This window comes from Synchiropus splendidus, chromosome 5, assembly GCF_027744825.2.
Source record: "Synchiropus splendidus isolate RoL2022-P1 chromosome 5, RoL_Sspl_1.0, whole genome shotgun sequence".
Classification (NCBI taxonomy): domain Eukaryota; kingdom Metazoa; phylum Chordata; class Actinopteri; order Syngnathiformes; family Callionymidae; genus Synchiropus; species Synchiropus splendidus.
The window spans coordinates 29,653,378-29,670,309 of NC_071338.1; the positions used below are offsets into that span (position 1 = coordinate 29,653,378).

Consider the following 16,932-nt stretch of genomic DNA (forward strand, 5'->3'; position numbering starts at 1 on the left):
AACCTCCACCAGACATACAGTGCGCAAATACACAAACAGAATTGAATATCTTCCAGAAATGAAGCAATTGTGAACGTTTAAGTCCATAGTTCAGATTGTGCAACTGACTTTCATCAATAGACCAAGTCCGGAAATATTTTGTTTGCAAAATCATTTCAAATTCACAATAGATTCACACCCCTTGTTATTGCTTCCAAATAATTTAAGAAAATGCTACATCTGTTGCTTCCCCTAAAGGTGTGTACGGAAGACTTAACTTGACATGTACAATATTTAAAGTCCTTTTGTGCAAGCAATTTTTGCGAGACTCCAACTGTACTTTAAAGAAATAATTCACATTTATTCTTCCCCCTGAGCATTAAAGTGCAGAGAGACGAACACCTAGTGTATCACACCGACACACCAAGAAAGTAGAGTTATAACACTTGGAATGCTCAATGTTCCACCTACTCTCTCCCGCTCATTAAATATTTAAGAGTGCATGAATATGTAAACATTTTCACATACAGCTGAATATATTGCAGCTCCACTTCATGGCTCGGAGTGACAGAAAGTTTTCAAATCATGTCTGAACCAGCGCTAGTTTTTCAGCTGTCCAATAGTGTTTTGGGTGTGGACATGTCGATCATGACACATGTCACACATTTTTCAACATTTTGAAGACTGAGAGAAGCATGGAGGGATTTTAATGACTTTTCTGAGGTCTGCACTCTGTCGTGACTGTCCACAAGGCAGGACGATGTTTTACAGACGTGGACAGCATATGGATTTCCTAAAACCCAGATGCTCCAAAAGTGGAGGAAATTTGATGTTATTTTGTGTCTCATTTACCGATGCAAGCTGGTTGTTGTCCGCTCCAAATCCCATCAGCCTGACAGACTCTGACAGCAGAGCCCACCAGCAAGTACGGGCTTTGGCAGGTGAATCTGACCTCTGATCTGTAACAAAAATACACACTTATTTTCAGGATGGATTCTGACCACGAGTCCCAGTTCCTAACTCTCCACTAACATTTAGCTTTTTGCTGAATTAACAGCATCTGACACAGGCTCTTGATGAAGTATTGAAAACTGTACTCAGACAGAAACACAATCTGACACCTGCTGCGGCAGCACTAGTCAAAAATCAATGGGCTTCAGTACTGACCGGAAGGAAAAGACATTTCCCTCTCTGTATCCACCTCCAGGAGAGCCGGGGTCTCCACACAGCACGGCTTAAGATCAAACAAAGTTAGAGGTGGAAATGTGCATTGTCATAAATGTCAACAGTTCATGCGTATTAAAGATCAGAAAACTCACGCAGACATCGAGGTACGTCTCCCGTCCAGGTTCCGTTCCCTTCACAGCTCAAAACAGCAGGAGTGGACAACTGGTAACCATGGAAACAGCTGTAGCTAACGCTTGCACCCCACGAGTGGTCAGTTCCTTCCACTTTGCCATTTAGTACTTGAGGAGGGGGCCCGCAGTGGATCACTGCAACGCAAGGTTGACACCAACGGCATTTAATAAATCCACTCCCCTGCCCAGAAGACAAAGCCTTGATTGTTTGAAAATTTGAACAGTCAAGTTTGTAGCTGCCATTAATCCCCGTCTAACGCAAAATAACTTCACAACACTGGTCTTAATTGGACATTTCAGTCATAAAGTGGTTTTCAGACACTATTGTTTTGTGTTTGGATCAGCAGAGAGACTTGTATTTTAAAGGTTTTATTATCTTTCAATTCTCTCATTTTACCAGCGGAAATCATGTTTCATTGACTTTTACTTTTCATTATGTTACTGAATGGCTTTTTGTCTCTGTTGTGTTTGTCCGATATTGTCATATTTGATTCAGGTGACAGGAGTGTATGGCAACTCTCATTTGTTTATGTTTGGGAGAGCTGGCTAAAGTGACCGTGATCAGAAGGTTTGTGAGTAGTTTTCGCTTCTAAAATTGATTTGATTTGATTTTTGTCTGTATAGAGTAAAAATATTTAGCTTTTTTTATTTGTTTCAAACCGTGTTGCAAAATGCAAATTAAACATTGAGCACAAAATGTAGGTGTGTTTTTACAGATGGAGTATTTCCATGTGGACTCCGTCACAGGAGTTTTTTAACAGTGCACTACATAGTTTGCATCACATTCATGTCATGTCACTGTGTAGAACATTTTCAGCAACAATCCACCTTACTGTTCAACATGCAGGAAATTGTCACAAAGATATACATTTACTAAAAAAAATAAAGAACAATTGGTCATCATTCAGATTCCCTAGTTTTCCTGTTTTCTATGATAATGTGCGGCAGTCAGAAGCTTAATATTGAATTGCCAGGTCCTCATTTTCCATATGGTGCTGAGCTTTAGACCACAATTAGCTCATATCTGTGATTTGTTTTTTGGTCTTGTTTTGGCTTTCAAGGTGCAATATCCTGTTTATGAATTTGAATTGGAAGTGTTTTTAATTAACACTGCTCATGCAAGCTGGAGGAGCAATAACAACTCACAGTTGCTCTTATTGGTGCAGTCTGCAAGTGATATTTCTCTCATTTCAGCGGTAACCTTGGTAGGTACGTTTCATTCTGAGCTTCACCTGAAGGACCAAGCGCCTCACTCTCACCCTAGGGGAGTGGTCAAACCACCAGGAGAGAAACTCAAGCCACAAGCTTGTTCTTTTGGTCACCACAAAAGAACATGGTGGCTGTGAAGCAACTGTTCGAAAGGTTCGAGTTGCAAATCTTTATTAAAATCACATGTCATTGAGCACATTTACATGATGGTACAGAAAACAGAATTAGTGAGTTAGATCGGCTAAGTTTGGACTTTTAGAATGCAAGTAAGCAGCTTAGCCCAACTACTGGAGAGAAATGTCTCTTAGTCGGACTACACCTCCCGGGTAACGGCATTAATAGCTCAGCTAAGCCTTTGTGTAACCGAGTAGCTTGACTATGACGTCATGTGATTTGTCGTTTATAGGAGACGACATTACCTCTACATTAGCAACGGTTAGCATGGTGCTAGGTTAGGCTCACGCCAGTGGTCAACGGTGCGACTCTAAATACTCTACATACTCCACATCTGTCATTCTTGTGCTATCAAGACAAAACTATCTCTGGTTTAATCCCAAATCCTGCCGAAGTTGACGATGATTTTGGTGATGGTGTTGAACCATCGCTGCATCGCTGATTCTGGACCTCTGAAGTGAACCTAGTTAGCTATCAGTCAGCACGATCGCCGTCTGCAGAGTCCAATATAACAGTCTGAAACGGCTCCTCGCTACCTGTCAACTTCTTCTTCTATGCTAATAAGGACTGGAGAGAGGGAAGAGCTCACAGCGCCACCCCTCCTCATAGAGGTTCACTGAACTGCATGTGAACCCGGGAGAACACGACACAATCGGACTCTGCGGCTTAATCGAGCTATTTCCTTCCTCAATCTACTCTCTGCGTCTAACTGCAGTCACTGTGGAAAACAACAAAGGAAAAATTTGGAGTCCTGAAGGATAAAACCATCCACATCAACTTGGACACGCCTTCAAACATCTAATGACGACTGCGTGACTCTCATTTAACAAGGGGACAGGCGGCTTCACACCCCATTCACTTTGATACGATGATGTATAGTGAACACATAAACTGTAGCGACACTTGCAGCTCTAATTTCCACATGAACACATGGAAATGTGAAACTGCATACTCTTTATCTCTTATCAGTTCAAGCATCTACCTCTTCCTTTTCATTCCCCAGCTTTTCTCACCCTCTTCTGTCCTCCTCTCAATCGCTTGTTTGTGTTTTTGGCACATCCATCTAAGCACAGTTCAACTAGCCAGCACTTTTTAAGGGCTTAATCCTTTTTCTCACATTTTGTTTACAGGTTTGGGGGCAGGTATTGATTTGTCTCTCTTTGTTTCCAACATCATTTGCTTCCACCCACTCTCTCTTTCTCTCTCCCCCTCCTCTGTCTGTTTCCCGCGCCTCTCTGTTGTTTTTGCAATGAATTCCTTCTGAGTTTCCAAAACATTACCCAACATTTCCTTCTATATTGTCCTTGTGAATGTTGTGAAAAGTCCCCTCATGTCTTTCTTTTTTTTCTTGTATTAAAACTTTTTTCAGTTTTTTCAAACATTTTGCAACTTGTACCTCCTTTCTTTCACATTCTTTCTCCCGCTTCTAATTTTCTCCTTTCAATTTCCTGCCCACTCTCATTTTCTATCACCTGCAATATCTTCAGCTTGCGTTTCCCTCTGTCGGCATCTCGCTCAGTAGCATCTCTGACTGCTTTCTCAGGTTTTTTTTCATCGGAGTTCAAAGCCTGAGTTACTGCTGGAGCCAGCAGGAGGTGTTCTGTTTGTGGGATGAAACTGCAGGGAGGATCCCAGGAAGATTTCCCTTTCTCTGTGGTTGAGTATCACAGACTACACACGAAATATGACGTATAGTAGATCTTCACACTCATCTCATGTTAATGCATGCTGTCTCCTTTCTCCTTTGTGTGTGTTGAAAGGCAAAAAAAAACAATAGGGCTTCAGATAATGAACTTAGCACTGACATGTTTTTGTTGTTGCAACAAGCCCCCACTTTTTCCATCTCATTATTCCTCTTCTTTACCTTCAATCTTGCTTTTCCAAGTTGTTTCATTACAATTCTGAATCAAACACTGACATCAAAACACAAAATAACTATTGCGATACTCGTGTCTGATATTCATATTGGAACGGTAGTAATGCAAATATTCCCACACTCCGTGTGTAATATTCACAGGAGAGAAGAGGTGGTGTATCCAGTAGAAGTATGCTTCCATAATGATGTAAAGTTCTGTTGGAATGTATTCATGCAAATACAAATAATTCAATGTTGTTTTACACTTTATTCTGCTGCCGCAAAGACACTTAATTAAGTTGCTGTTAAGCACTATAATGCTGATCGAGTCTTTTAAAGAAAAGAAGTGGACTTTTAAAAAAAAAATATTCCAGCATGATTTAATTGTCAAGGATCTGGGATTCACCTCAAATCTTATTGTTCATAATAGGTCAGCTTAAGGGATTAATACAAGCATTTCCTGACAGAAGAACATCCCCTTTATTTCCCTGGATTTAAAGCTGAAACGTAAAAGATTTATTCTGACAGTAGTGGATGACTTAATGAAAGGGAAAAAGTATTAAAAAGAGAGAATATGGTTACATCAAAGAGCTTGCATTTTGTCTTTCTGCCTGTCTCCCATTAGAGGTTGTCAGCCTCGTGCACCTCAACCTGTCTTTATCATCCTTCTAAGTCACACCTGTCTCCTTCATGTCCTCCCTAATCACATCTGTGAAGCTCATTGGCTGTATTCATCTTCCTCTGCCATCTTTAAAGACCCAACACTCTCTCTGGAGTCTGACTTCCTTAACTTAGTTTCCAAACTTCTCTGCATGAGCTATCCCGGTGGTGTACTTGTTTCTAATCGCACCATTTTTACTCACTTCCAATCTAGTCTGAGGTACCTCCGTCTTTGACAGCTGTGTCCCGCCTCTGTGCCAGTCTCTAAACCATGTGTCATGGCTGGTCTTGGTCTCACTGTTCTCATACCGCCATCTCTCCAGCTTCTCCTTTAAGTCATCTGTACTCTCACTACAAATCACTATATCATGAGCAAACATCATAGTCCACGGAGAGCTGATCCCTGATGCATTCTACTCTGCTCACCTCACCAGACCTGTCCTTCAACACCCCTCACCTACCTACGAAACGGCAAAACAAAAGTGTCCAAGATGATAGACTGCTGTTCTTACCTCTGCAGCTGGGTTTGGTTTGATTCCATGTTCCATCTTTAGTGCAGCGGAGAAGGTTGCGTCCAGCTGGGTCCATCAGATGACCGGGGTTACACCGGTATAACACAGAGTGGTTGAAGGTGAAGTCACGTCCTAAATAGATTCCATTTGCCACCGGCCCAGGATCTCCACAGCTGATGACTGAAGGGTAAAAGAAATCATTTATGGCTGAATATTTTGTTACAGTTTCGCTGTATTTGAAATGAGGAAATATCCATATATTTTGGCATCATTAAACACGGCGTTCGCATCAATAACCTTACACTCATTATACCATGTGCAAAGTCAAGTAATTGAAGGTTGTCGTGAAACTTTAATCGCTAGTCACAACATCATCGCCAGCTTTTCAAGCTGCTGTTTTCCCTGCCTCCTAACCTTGTCCTCCTGCTCAACTGTCTCAGAGTGCACTCCTCAAATTTCCCTGAGGTGCATCTGAAACTCATTTTATCCAAATACCACCATTTCCATTCCCCCGAACCGCAATTTGTCCTTGTTTAAAGCTTCAGGTTTGAATCGAAAAAAAAAGGAAGGCTTGCCCTTGAACAACGCTCGGTTGCTTTACCTCAGAAAACATTTAAAGCGGAAGCGATTTCATGGCTGGTCTCATTGTCAGAGACGCGGGAGGGATCATTGGAAACGCATACCAGTGCAGTCAGGTGGTTGTCCTGTCCACGTCCCGTTGGTCGTGCAGTGTCTGGTGGTCAGGCCTGATGTCTTGAACCCTTCCCAGCAGGCGTAGGCCACTGAGCTGCCAAAGGTAACCCCATCGTTGAAGACGATTCTGCCGTGGGCAGGCGTGCCGGGGTTACCACAAGACACAGCTGAGGAGAGAGGAGTCATTAAACAGCCACCATTAATCATGGCGATAAACTGTCCTGCTGTCACTCAAGTCCGATCAGCTGTAGGCCGGGATAATGAGTTGATCACCACAGCCAGCTGGAAATAACATAAAATATGTCTCGGAGGCAGCAAGGCGGACTGATAACTCAAGGTCGCTAGACTGATTCCCAGCACTGCATACGGCACAGTGCTGTTCTTTTGTTTGCTTCAGACTCGTGTGAGGTTTGATGCATCTGCAGTTCCCACGTTGACCACTAGAGCATTTGTGAGCAGATGTCAGGAGATGAAAATTGTTCATCACGTAAGAGCCCCCATAAAACAAGAGAAACTTAGATCCAATGTTTACTATGCTAACACACGTTATTACAGTTAAGTCGGTGACTACCAGAGAATAAAGCTTTTGTCGCTAGGGGTCACTTAAACAGACTCATCATGTGATCCTCCACTTTGCTCCTAACATCAGTTAACACCAGCTAATTCTGAGAATTGTGAAAAGTACAAATAGAACAATAAAAGAAAAGTATGATGGACACAGTAATCGCAGGCTTCCACCAGATGCGTTGCATGATCTTGCAATTACCTTCCTCCAACCAGTGGGTGCATCCAGTCAGTCGGCTGGCGTGTTGCGGCACGAGTGCAGTTTTGTTTGACTAAAAGGCACCACAGGCTTTATACAACGCCAATAGTCCATTATCCCCATGAGGATGAATCGGAGAATGATTGACTCACTGATTTCTGGGAGGAGACTTTCTGAGTTGCTTAACAAACACTTTGTTTTATGTTGCGGGGAGTCAAATGCTTTTATTTGCTGTGCTCCACTTCCTTTTCAGTTTGAGCCTCGGCCAGCTGTATAAACAACAGCAGCTGGACTGGAGCGTGGCCGTGCTGTTGCATACATTTCTTTGGAATCAACTTCACAACTTGTTTTCGAGATGAATACATTTTCTCAAAGGGACCAATTCTTCTCACTTAAGTCTTTGTTTAAAGTGTTGAACTCGACATGGTGGACGCCATATTCACTTGTATGTATAATGGCTTGTATAAGTCCTTAGAAGCGTCACTAGACTTTCATGAGAGTTTGTGCCATCCCAGCTTATGGAATCTGTAGCTGGTGCTCTGTGGTGACCCCGTCCACACACATGCTGCTTTTAAATATGAGCTATTCATAATAATGTAACGACTATGACTAATTCAGTGTTTAACTACCTAGAATGAGACACAGTTCTTTTTGGCTACTTGAATAAAGCTGGCACAATTCAACATTAACATCTTTGGAAGCAGAGAACTTCCAGCAGGACAAAACAATTTTTGGATTACTATTCCGTTATTATGCAATACGCATCACTTTGTAACGTGATGTAATTACATTTTTTTTTGTCTTAATACTTATCATGTTGTTTTGTGATATTAGATGCGCTACAGCTCCAGCCCAGTGGTCGGTGAGAGCTTGCAAGACCAAGCAGCTCAGCGCGGAGTGTTGCCGAGGTGGTGATGATGTACAGTAGGCAGTCACTCTTCTATGGCGGTTTATTTACATATCAAGTGACAACTTCTGCACTTGTCTATAGTCATGTAGTTTCCTGAAGTTCATAAAACACGAGAAATGAAACCACTTTAACTGCCTATTATAATACATTTATTCCCCAGATGAGGTTCTTCTTCCTCATTTTCCAATCACTGGATCATGAATTCGCGGTAAACAATGTGATTTCACTTGTCCAAAAATAGTTGAAAAGAAAAGATTATTTTCAACATACGCAAATAATCTGTTGATCTAGAGCAGCATACACCGCTAGGTTGCTAGCTGCCAGTGGGAGACTTCAAAATCCTATCAATCCAAAAAGGTATTTTCTGCTGGACATAATTTAACACATTTTACAAAAAGAAACCTGAAAGACAGCTCCAGTCTTCCAAGCTCAGACACCTCTGGAAACCTGGAAAACTTTTAAGCAGGGAGCATGTAAAACCTCCACAAGGACATCATTTTCAACCCACGATCAGAGGGAGAACAGAGAACAAATGGCTGCACCCTTGCTGAACAGATCCCCCACTGAATTATCGTGTAGCTATTGATGAGACATTAGTTATAGCCTGAGTAAGCTACCGCCAGCGCCGACGTGTCTGCTGGCTTGACACAACAGTAAACAAGACGACAGGTCGTGTGTATTCAATTGTGTGAATGTCCGACTGGGTGTATAGATTTCTTTGTGAGCCTGTCTTTGTGATTGATGACTCATGTGCGGCGAATTAGCTTTTAACCACTATTAGCTTAATGAATGCCGACTCCAGACAGACGTAAATAAATATGAGAAGGCTCTATTCTTAGTGATTTATTTTTAGCCACAAACTCGATAAAGTCAAACACAATTTAGCGTTGACGTTTGTGGTTAACAAACCTATCTTTGCGTGGATATTTCGTGGCAAACAACACAATAATTCCCAATTCAGCATCCATCACATCCAATTTATCTGCTCACCAGGGACGTCGGGAGTGTTTTATGTAACTCACCTACAGAAGAGAAGTTAACTTAGACTGCAACTTAGGATTCTGGGGGCTCCACAGCACTATCGGGACCCACTTTAATTTCCTCTAAACCCTCGTGGATTTGAAGATGGTCTTTGAAAACTGCTGTCGTACGAGAAGCACTTTATTACCAGTGTGTGGAAGATCCAGCTCAGTCACTTCGGAGGGACTTCAAATTTATTCTTTGGATCCAAGCCACAAAGCTAGAAGTACAATTGAATCTTTTTTTCATTTCAAGTGTTTCGCCATCAGATTTGCTGTGGATGGGAAGCGGATATTTAACAGTGAGCCTTTACCGCTAATGGTGGTGGAAGATGTTATTCAACGTTTGGAAAGATGTACATAACAACATATGGAGGAATTTGGAAGAAAAAAAACCTTGGTTTAACCACTATTTTTACAACTGAACGACCATAAACAAAATGAAAATGTCAAGAGCCACTTCAACTGCTGTGACCTATTAATGTTTCCAAGAAAATTTTCCTTTGCTGAAAGGTTCATTAATTGTTTGAGCTTCCTGTTTTATCTTTGGAGTCGATATGTTTCTTCATTTTTAAATCGTGCATTGTTATTTTGCTGGCCATTTTCGCTCAAGGGTGCTGTTGTGGAGGTATGGAAGACGTATTTTACTTCCGACAGCAAGAAAATACATTTTTATTTTTTCCGAATCTTAACAGATCAAATATCAATTTTATTCTATACATCACTCTCGTCCATAACATTTTCCATTGTGTGTCATTTATCCCACCATCACATTTGTCAATCCCATTCTATATTCCATATGAAAATGGATAATGTATAATAAAATCACAATATTTCGTCTGCCTCATGTAGTACAACACACACTTCATTATGAATGCATGAAGCATTTATAAATTATACTTATGATGAATTGAAATAGACCTTTGCCTGGGTTACATGATGTGTTTACCTGTTAGTCTGTCTGTGGACAAAATTACTCAAACGCTGATGGACACATTTTCAATTACGTTTTCAGGACGTGTTAATGGGAGAATACATTTCTGTGTTTTGAAGATATGTCAGCTGTAGAGCGAGCTCCTGCTCTTGTTCGCTGCTATTCTTGTTTTTGATGTGAGCGGATTTACTGCCACCTGTTGTCCTGTTTAACTCATTGCCATCAACAAAATTTCAAATGCTAAAAAAAATGTTCAAAACAGTGATTGAAACACTGCAGATTTGTTCACTATTTTGGGATAAACTTGGCGATTGTTGCTTCAAGCAGCATCAAATCCAGTCAAACACCGCCAGATGAGTAACAAAGTATTTGCGAACGTACCTTGGCAGACGGGTTGCGTGCCGCTCCACGTGCCGTTGTGCAGGCACGTCCTCTCGGCTGAACCGATCAGGGTGTAGCCAGCTTCACAACTGAAACGCAGCAGGGTCTTGGTTTTAAATTCCTCCCCTCCCAAACGCGCACCATGGGGAGGGATGCCAGTGTCTCCGCAGGTTCCAGGACTTAAACCTGAAATGAGCACAGATACTTAAAGTTAATGTCTCAAAGAACATTTTGGACAAAGTGATGTGGAACGTTCCCTGCACCCCTCAAACACCTAGAGAGAAAATACAAATCCAATTACACATAGAACAACAGATAGAACTCTTGCAATATCAGTGGACTCTGGCTGGATTTAGGAAGTGAATTTTATGTTGTGCTTTATATACATAATTGCCAGTAATTGCCACTTCAAGTACACAAAGTAGGGGACATTAAACATACATTTAGAATCTATTCTGTTTAATCAAGACTATAGTTTGTAATCCGATGTTTATTTTTGACATATTTTTCCCAAACATGAGGCTGTGGAGTTCACTGCCGTCACATGCATCCAGTGCTTACTGAAAGGCTTCTCTCTCATGAGCCAGAATCACTTCTAACTGTACCTCTAAATAGAGACTGCAACATCTCACCTCACATTCACTTCCCTTCGTTCCACTTCGCCCCCTGTCCTTCTAAATCTCAACTGTCCCACCTCATCCATCAATAACAGGGAAAAAAGCTGGCACCACGCCAAAGTCACCATTATCACCATGTCTTCAGCTTTTCCTGTGATTCTTAATTGCCCCTCCCCATTGCTTAGAATCCTAACTTTGAGTTCACATACAGTATCTGCTTAGATCCAAAGCCTCAGCCCTTCTAGCGGTGAGAACCAAAGAAAAAGGAAAATTTCGCTTTACTCATCAACCACCCTGACAAATCTTGTATTTATCTGCATGTCTATCAACAAAATAACGTTGAGCATATTTTAATGGTGCATGGGCCATTGGTGGTGTTATGGAGCGCCATCTGGATCCAGGGAACTTTTGAAGGATTAGTCAATCTAACCGCTGCAGCTCATGAGCCACGCTTTGTTCAGAAACTTCACTTTGTAAAAGTGCGTTTTTGGTTCGCTTACTGACAGTCTGCTCAATGTTCCACCAACACAATGGGCTCACTGGGGAAACTATGAAGTACAAAGGGAAACTTCTGTGTCAGATTAAATATATTGCATGTATTCTCATAAAACTTTATTCTCACTTAATTATTCACACACTAAGTAAATCTCTGATGGCTCAATGATTCGAATGTAGTTTGCCTCAGGTTTTTTTTTTTAATCCCATGAAAGCTTTTAACACACGTCTTTATGCCGCAATATCTGGATGAAGCTGCATTAAAACAGACAGCTCTTTAGTGACATAATCTGCCAAAGGTCCACTGAAGGCCTCTCTGGGGTGTTACGTCAGGTTAGGCCCTTTCTGAGTCAATTGGAGAAAACTTATGAGCATATGTTTGTGAGGTATCATGAGGCAAATGTCGTGGCTGTAAGTGGGCTGTAAAAGGACAACAGCTGACTAACAAGCATCCCCTATTTAAAAGGGCACTTTCATGTTTAAATCACTGTCAAACACGATCATATTAAAAATGTATAACATAAATAAGAAAATCTTTTGTTTTCGTTTCCATTGCTGTCTTTTACATGACTGGAGAAAATGAAAAGTTGATGCTGATCTCTGGTGAAACGGTGAAACTGTACTGCTGCAATATTGATGACAGAAACTTCACCGGTGCAGTAAGGAGGCGATCCACTCCAGGTGCCATCTTCTTGACAGAAACGAGAGGCGTTGCCCACAAGAACTCCCCCAGGTGAGCAGGAGTACTGCACCAGAGAGCCGTAGGTCCAGCTGTGACTCCCGGAGATGACTGCACTGGGGGGCGCGCCAGGGTCACCACACGAAATGGCTGGAATAACAGTGAAATATGAGGGTGATTCAATTTGAGAGGTGATTTTTATAAAAGACAAACAAATAAAAATTCAAGGGGAGTTTCACTAGATGACAACACACATTATTGAGTGTTAGCTAGTAAAAATAATCAAATAAAAACCAAAAAATGAATCTGTTTTTGTTCTTCTCACTACTATTTAAGTGAGTAAAAACTCATAAAAGAGCATCTAACTTTTAACACCTAAAGAAAATATATAATCAAAAACCACGCTGAAACTTTTATGAGAAATGCGATACAGAAGATGAGTTGGTTGCACTCAAATGCAAGTCATCAAGATTTCATTGAAGGTATCTCAATGCTCACTTTTATTGGTACCAATATGCTTCCACCGTTATTGTGCTCTGTGGTCTATAAAACACGGTGAAAAAGCTGAACCCATCTAAAATGATCTCATTTGGATTTCACACTGCCACACTGTCAAGTGCTGACTGAGACAGAAACACAGCCATGTTTGAGAGTAAGTTTTGAAGAAATAAAGGAAACTTCTTTTGTTCACTGTCTGGTTCGCCAGTGCACCCTCTGACTCGCAAATCATATTACACACTCTTCTCCTTGCTCTTCTGCCATCAACCTTCTACCCCCAATTTTCCGATAAGGCCTTGCTTCTCAGTGCAACGCAGGCCGCACCCTTGTGTTTGCTCCTCGCCCCCTTCTGTCTGAGTTCTCATTTCTTCATCTGTGCTGCGGCGTCCTTGTTCGCCTCTCCTTTTCCCCAGCTGTAGTTCTCATTTTAGAATCATCCTTCTTCGATATTTGTCTCCCGTTTAATCTCACAACAATAATGGCTCGCGGCCAATATCATGAGTTACAAATGCTTGTCATTTTTTACCACAATGTGGTGAGGGGTGGGCAGATGGAGAGGGGCCTGAACGCGGCACGCCAGAGGGAGGAAGTGACGAGGGACTTTGCTTACAAAATGAAAGGCGTTTTGAAAAGAGACCAGGCAGTGACAGAATTGGAAGTCAGCGTTTCACAGCTGCATCTTTTAACTTTGTTGTGGAAAACTTGACAGGGGCCACTGATGCAATTTGGGGTGTGTTGAACCAACAATATTTCAATCTTAGAGTTATAAGGAATATGCTACCAGTGATGCTTTTGTCCCCAACATTTCCAGTATTTGGAAGTCACTCAACATTAATGTGAGGTTTTGATTATGTATTAATAGTTTAAATGGGTGAGGAATATTTGGAATGAGATGGTGAAAATTTTAGTTGGTAGCCGTCTAACTCCAATAACATCATCACCTTCCGGCTCACTGTCTAACACAAACACACTGAACACCAAACTTTTTATCCAACACTGCTTGCTCATCATCTCGCCCCACCTCAGGTAGCACATCGCAGTAGCTGCATATGTGCATTAGATTTTTACTATCATACCGCAGGCACATACCACACACTTCTAGCTTTCAGAAACCATTATTATTTTTTCATGTCACCCGCGAATCTAGTCTGTGTTTGGACAGGTGTACTGCAGAAGTGCAGGAGCTACCATATACAGTAGATGCAGTCTTGGTTCACTTTCAGATCTCATTTTTAATCCTATGAAAACCATGTCAATATGTCAATGAAGTGTGATTTGGTTTGAAACAGGTAAACTGAATTGTAAGTCAGTTACAAAAAAAACAAATATATATATATTTTTTTGCTATGCACAGAAAAACATAAAAATTGCGTTAAATAACTTGAATACAACTTTATTTATAATTTATATAATTCAGTTTGAGTTAATTATAAGTTACCTAAGCAGCGAGGGGTGGGTCTGTCCCAGCGTCCGTCATGTTGACAGGTGAGGACGGCAGAGCCAAGCAGATAAAAACCTCGTTTACAGTGAATGGCCACGGTGACGCCGTAGCTGAAGACTTCAGGATAGCGGATGCCGGATTGACGTACACCGTTCTCCACATGGCCGGGGTCTGAACAGTTCACCACTGTGGAAAGAGGGAGAGACAAAACACAAATTTTAGATTGTTTAATTACACTATTAAGTAAATAGTAAAACCTCTATAAAGTGATTGAATAATGAGTTTTTATTTCTCATAAATTTAAATTGTTCTCAAAGCCAAAGACAGAATACAAAGATTGCCATCTAGAGGGCTCAGAAAATGTGTGTTTCAGTGTTTCATAATGTTTCAATACCCCTGTCGCTTCCACAGGTTTGGGAACCTTAAGTAAATCAGCTCCTCGGAAACAGGATATTAAATACATTTTAAAATGTGAGGATGGTCGGTTTTGTTGTTGGTACTGAGGCAGTTTGCTTCCTCCTCTCACCCGTACTTCTCAACCCAACTTCTCTACCTCCGTGTGTGAAAGTCCAACCCCAGTACAGTTTTACTCTCTGTGTGACACCAGGGAGAGCTGCGATCCTTACGACTGTGCCCACCGGGGACATGGTGGGGGTCTGTGTGTGACAGCCACTGGGAAAAGAGAATACATTTCTGCCTCATAAATGACAGCTGCTGCTGAGCGAAGACAACGGCAGCATCAGGAAAGTGAAACGGAGATGACTGACTGAGATGAAGCAAGAGGGTATCTGTTTATTGGAATCCCGCTTGACCAACTCTACCGTATTGATCTGCTCACATGAGTGAGTGTTTTAGCATATCATCGCACGACCAGCTATCAGACATCTGGGGAGACTGTCCGTGTGACTTCTACGCTTGGTTAGCAGAGAGAAGGATCGTCTCTCAGGACGTGAAACTGAGCGCGTGCATGGATTTCCTAGCTGCTCACAATCCTGGCAAACCACAGTGATTTTGATGGAATTCTTTTCTTACTTTACCAGTGGGATATTCCATCCACCACACTCCTCACACATTGCTGTTTCAGCTTCGGTAAGGATGCAGTCGAACGTGATCGAACATGAAATATTAAAGACTCAGTAGATGTATCTTAAAGATGGAGCAGGACTGGGTGTCCCGTGATCGTTCAAAAGAGATCTTCTAACAGCTGACCAACACTTCCTGCACCTCAGTGACATTACATTGTTGAACGGCAATGTTTGAAGGTTTGACATTGAGGTCAACAATGATTGGTTGGTTTATAGCAGTGCTTCTCAATTATTATCTGTTGCACCCCCTCAGGAATTAGTATACGTTTCTCGCCCCACCAACTCTCCTCCGCCTCTGTACATACCTGTCGTGTCATTTGTCAGTAAAATTACTATAAGTACACCTCTGCATAACATTGTATCCTTGTAAACATTAAGGAAAAGAAAAAAGAAAGTAATATAGATCAAGTCACAATAAAGAATAACTTTATTAATGTTTTTGTAAGAAACAGAAAAGACTTAAAGTGCAAATTACACTTTATTCTAGTACGGCGAAAAAGTATGTTGCCGAGGTCACATGCGCCCTCCTGGCCTTGTTCTGCTCCCCCTCCATGGAGGCCCTCCCCACTATTTGAGAAGGACTGGTTTATAGGAAAGCCCTTTCTTTACAAAACATGCCAGACTGAAACAAGATAACAAAGCATGGGGTCTATAGGCGTCCTCTGGTTCCATTATGACACATCGCCACTTGTGCACCGCAGGATCAGTGGGTGTTTCGGCCTTTTATCAGAATACATCCTGAGCCGAGGCTGACACAGCCTGACCCTTCTGTATCATCCACAGCCAGTGGCTGCTTCATGGGGTATCTGCATTCCTTGACAATCCTCTGCTGGACCTCACCTCTGATTCCTACTTCTTCAGTAGCTGTATAAGCAGAACAAGCCACGAAGCCGCTACAGGCCACTTCGACTGGATGCAATTGCACACAGCGGCTCAGCACGCAGGCTGGCATATCTGGGCTTTCTCCTTCGGCACTTTTCATCAATGGATTCTTCCCATGGACGTGTCAATGCCATAACAACAATCAGATCTGGGCGCAGGTTGGTTGATCCAGTTTCATTTGGGAAGGAACAGCAAGTCAGTCATGTAGGTCCACCTGCATGAGCAGGAGGTGTTTATCTGGACATCTGTTTCACGCCCTACCCAAGGAACGCACGGTCATTCTCTAGTGGTGCCGCCAAACACTGGAGAAACAGCACTGAGTAGTGGACCCAGGTGTATCTGCCTTGTGCGAGACTGGTCATGTAACCCTTAAGGGTGTGTTTGAGGATTGCTGGGTATCACACAGGAGACAGGCAGGATCCTCTCCCAGCCAGAGAAGTGAGCTGACTGGAGAGAGCAGGATGAGAGTAAAGTTCAAAATATTGGGCTCTGTGTTCCAGGTGCTTGCCACTCATCCATTGCATCCAACATCCTTGCCAGGTTTGATCCACAGCGATGGTGCAGATCTTCAATGACTAGGTGGTAGCCCTCTGTCTGGGTGTTGTTGTTCCCCAAACTAAATCCCATCTGCCAAACTGTACTTGGCACAGTATGTCACAATGTCTCAGGTCTCCACTTCCTTCCTTTGGATCACCGTTCACAATGCAGTCACATTGTTTAAAAATGAGACACAATTCTCTATTTAAGGAATTTAGAAAGCTCATTTCCTTGCTGCAGTTTCTTTGCTT

The 16,932-nt window shown here is 42.0% G+C and overlaps 1 protein-coding gene across 3 annotated transcripts in view; it reads right to left on the reverse strand.

Annotated features, from left to right (window-relative positions):
• Positions 1–16,932, reverse strand: part of LOC128758487 (CUB and sushi domain-containing protein 1-like) — a 432,079-nt gene that overhangs the window by 28,911 nt on the left and 386,236 nt on the right. For all 3 annotated transcript variants that reach the window (XM_053864463.1, XM_053864462.1, XM_053864464.1), the window contains 8 exons: positions 14,175–14,363; positions 12,212–12,388; positions 10,448–10,633; positions 6,431–6,607; positions 5,748–5,927; positions 1,299–1,472; positions 1,147–1,213; positions 832–938 (listed from right to left, as the gene is read on the reverse strand). In XM_053864463.1, the coding sequence (XP_053720438.1) occupies positions 832–938; positions 1,147–1,213; positions 1,299–1,472; positions 5,748–5,927; positions 6,431–6,607; positions 10,448–10,633; positions 12,212–12,388; positions 14,175–14,363 (1,257 nt within the window). The remainder of the gene's footprint in view (positions 1–831; positions 939–1,146; positions 1,214–1,298; positions 1,473–5,747; positions 5,928–6,430; positions 6,608–10,447; positions 10,634–12,211; positions 12,389–14,174; positions 14,364–16,932) is intronic.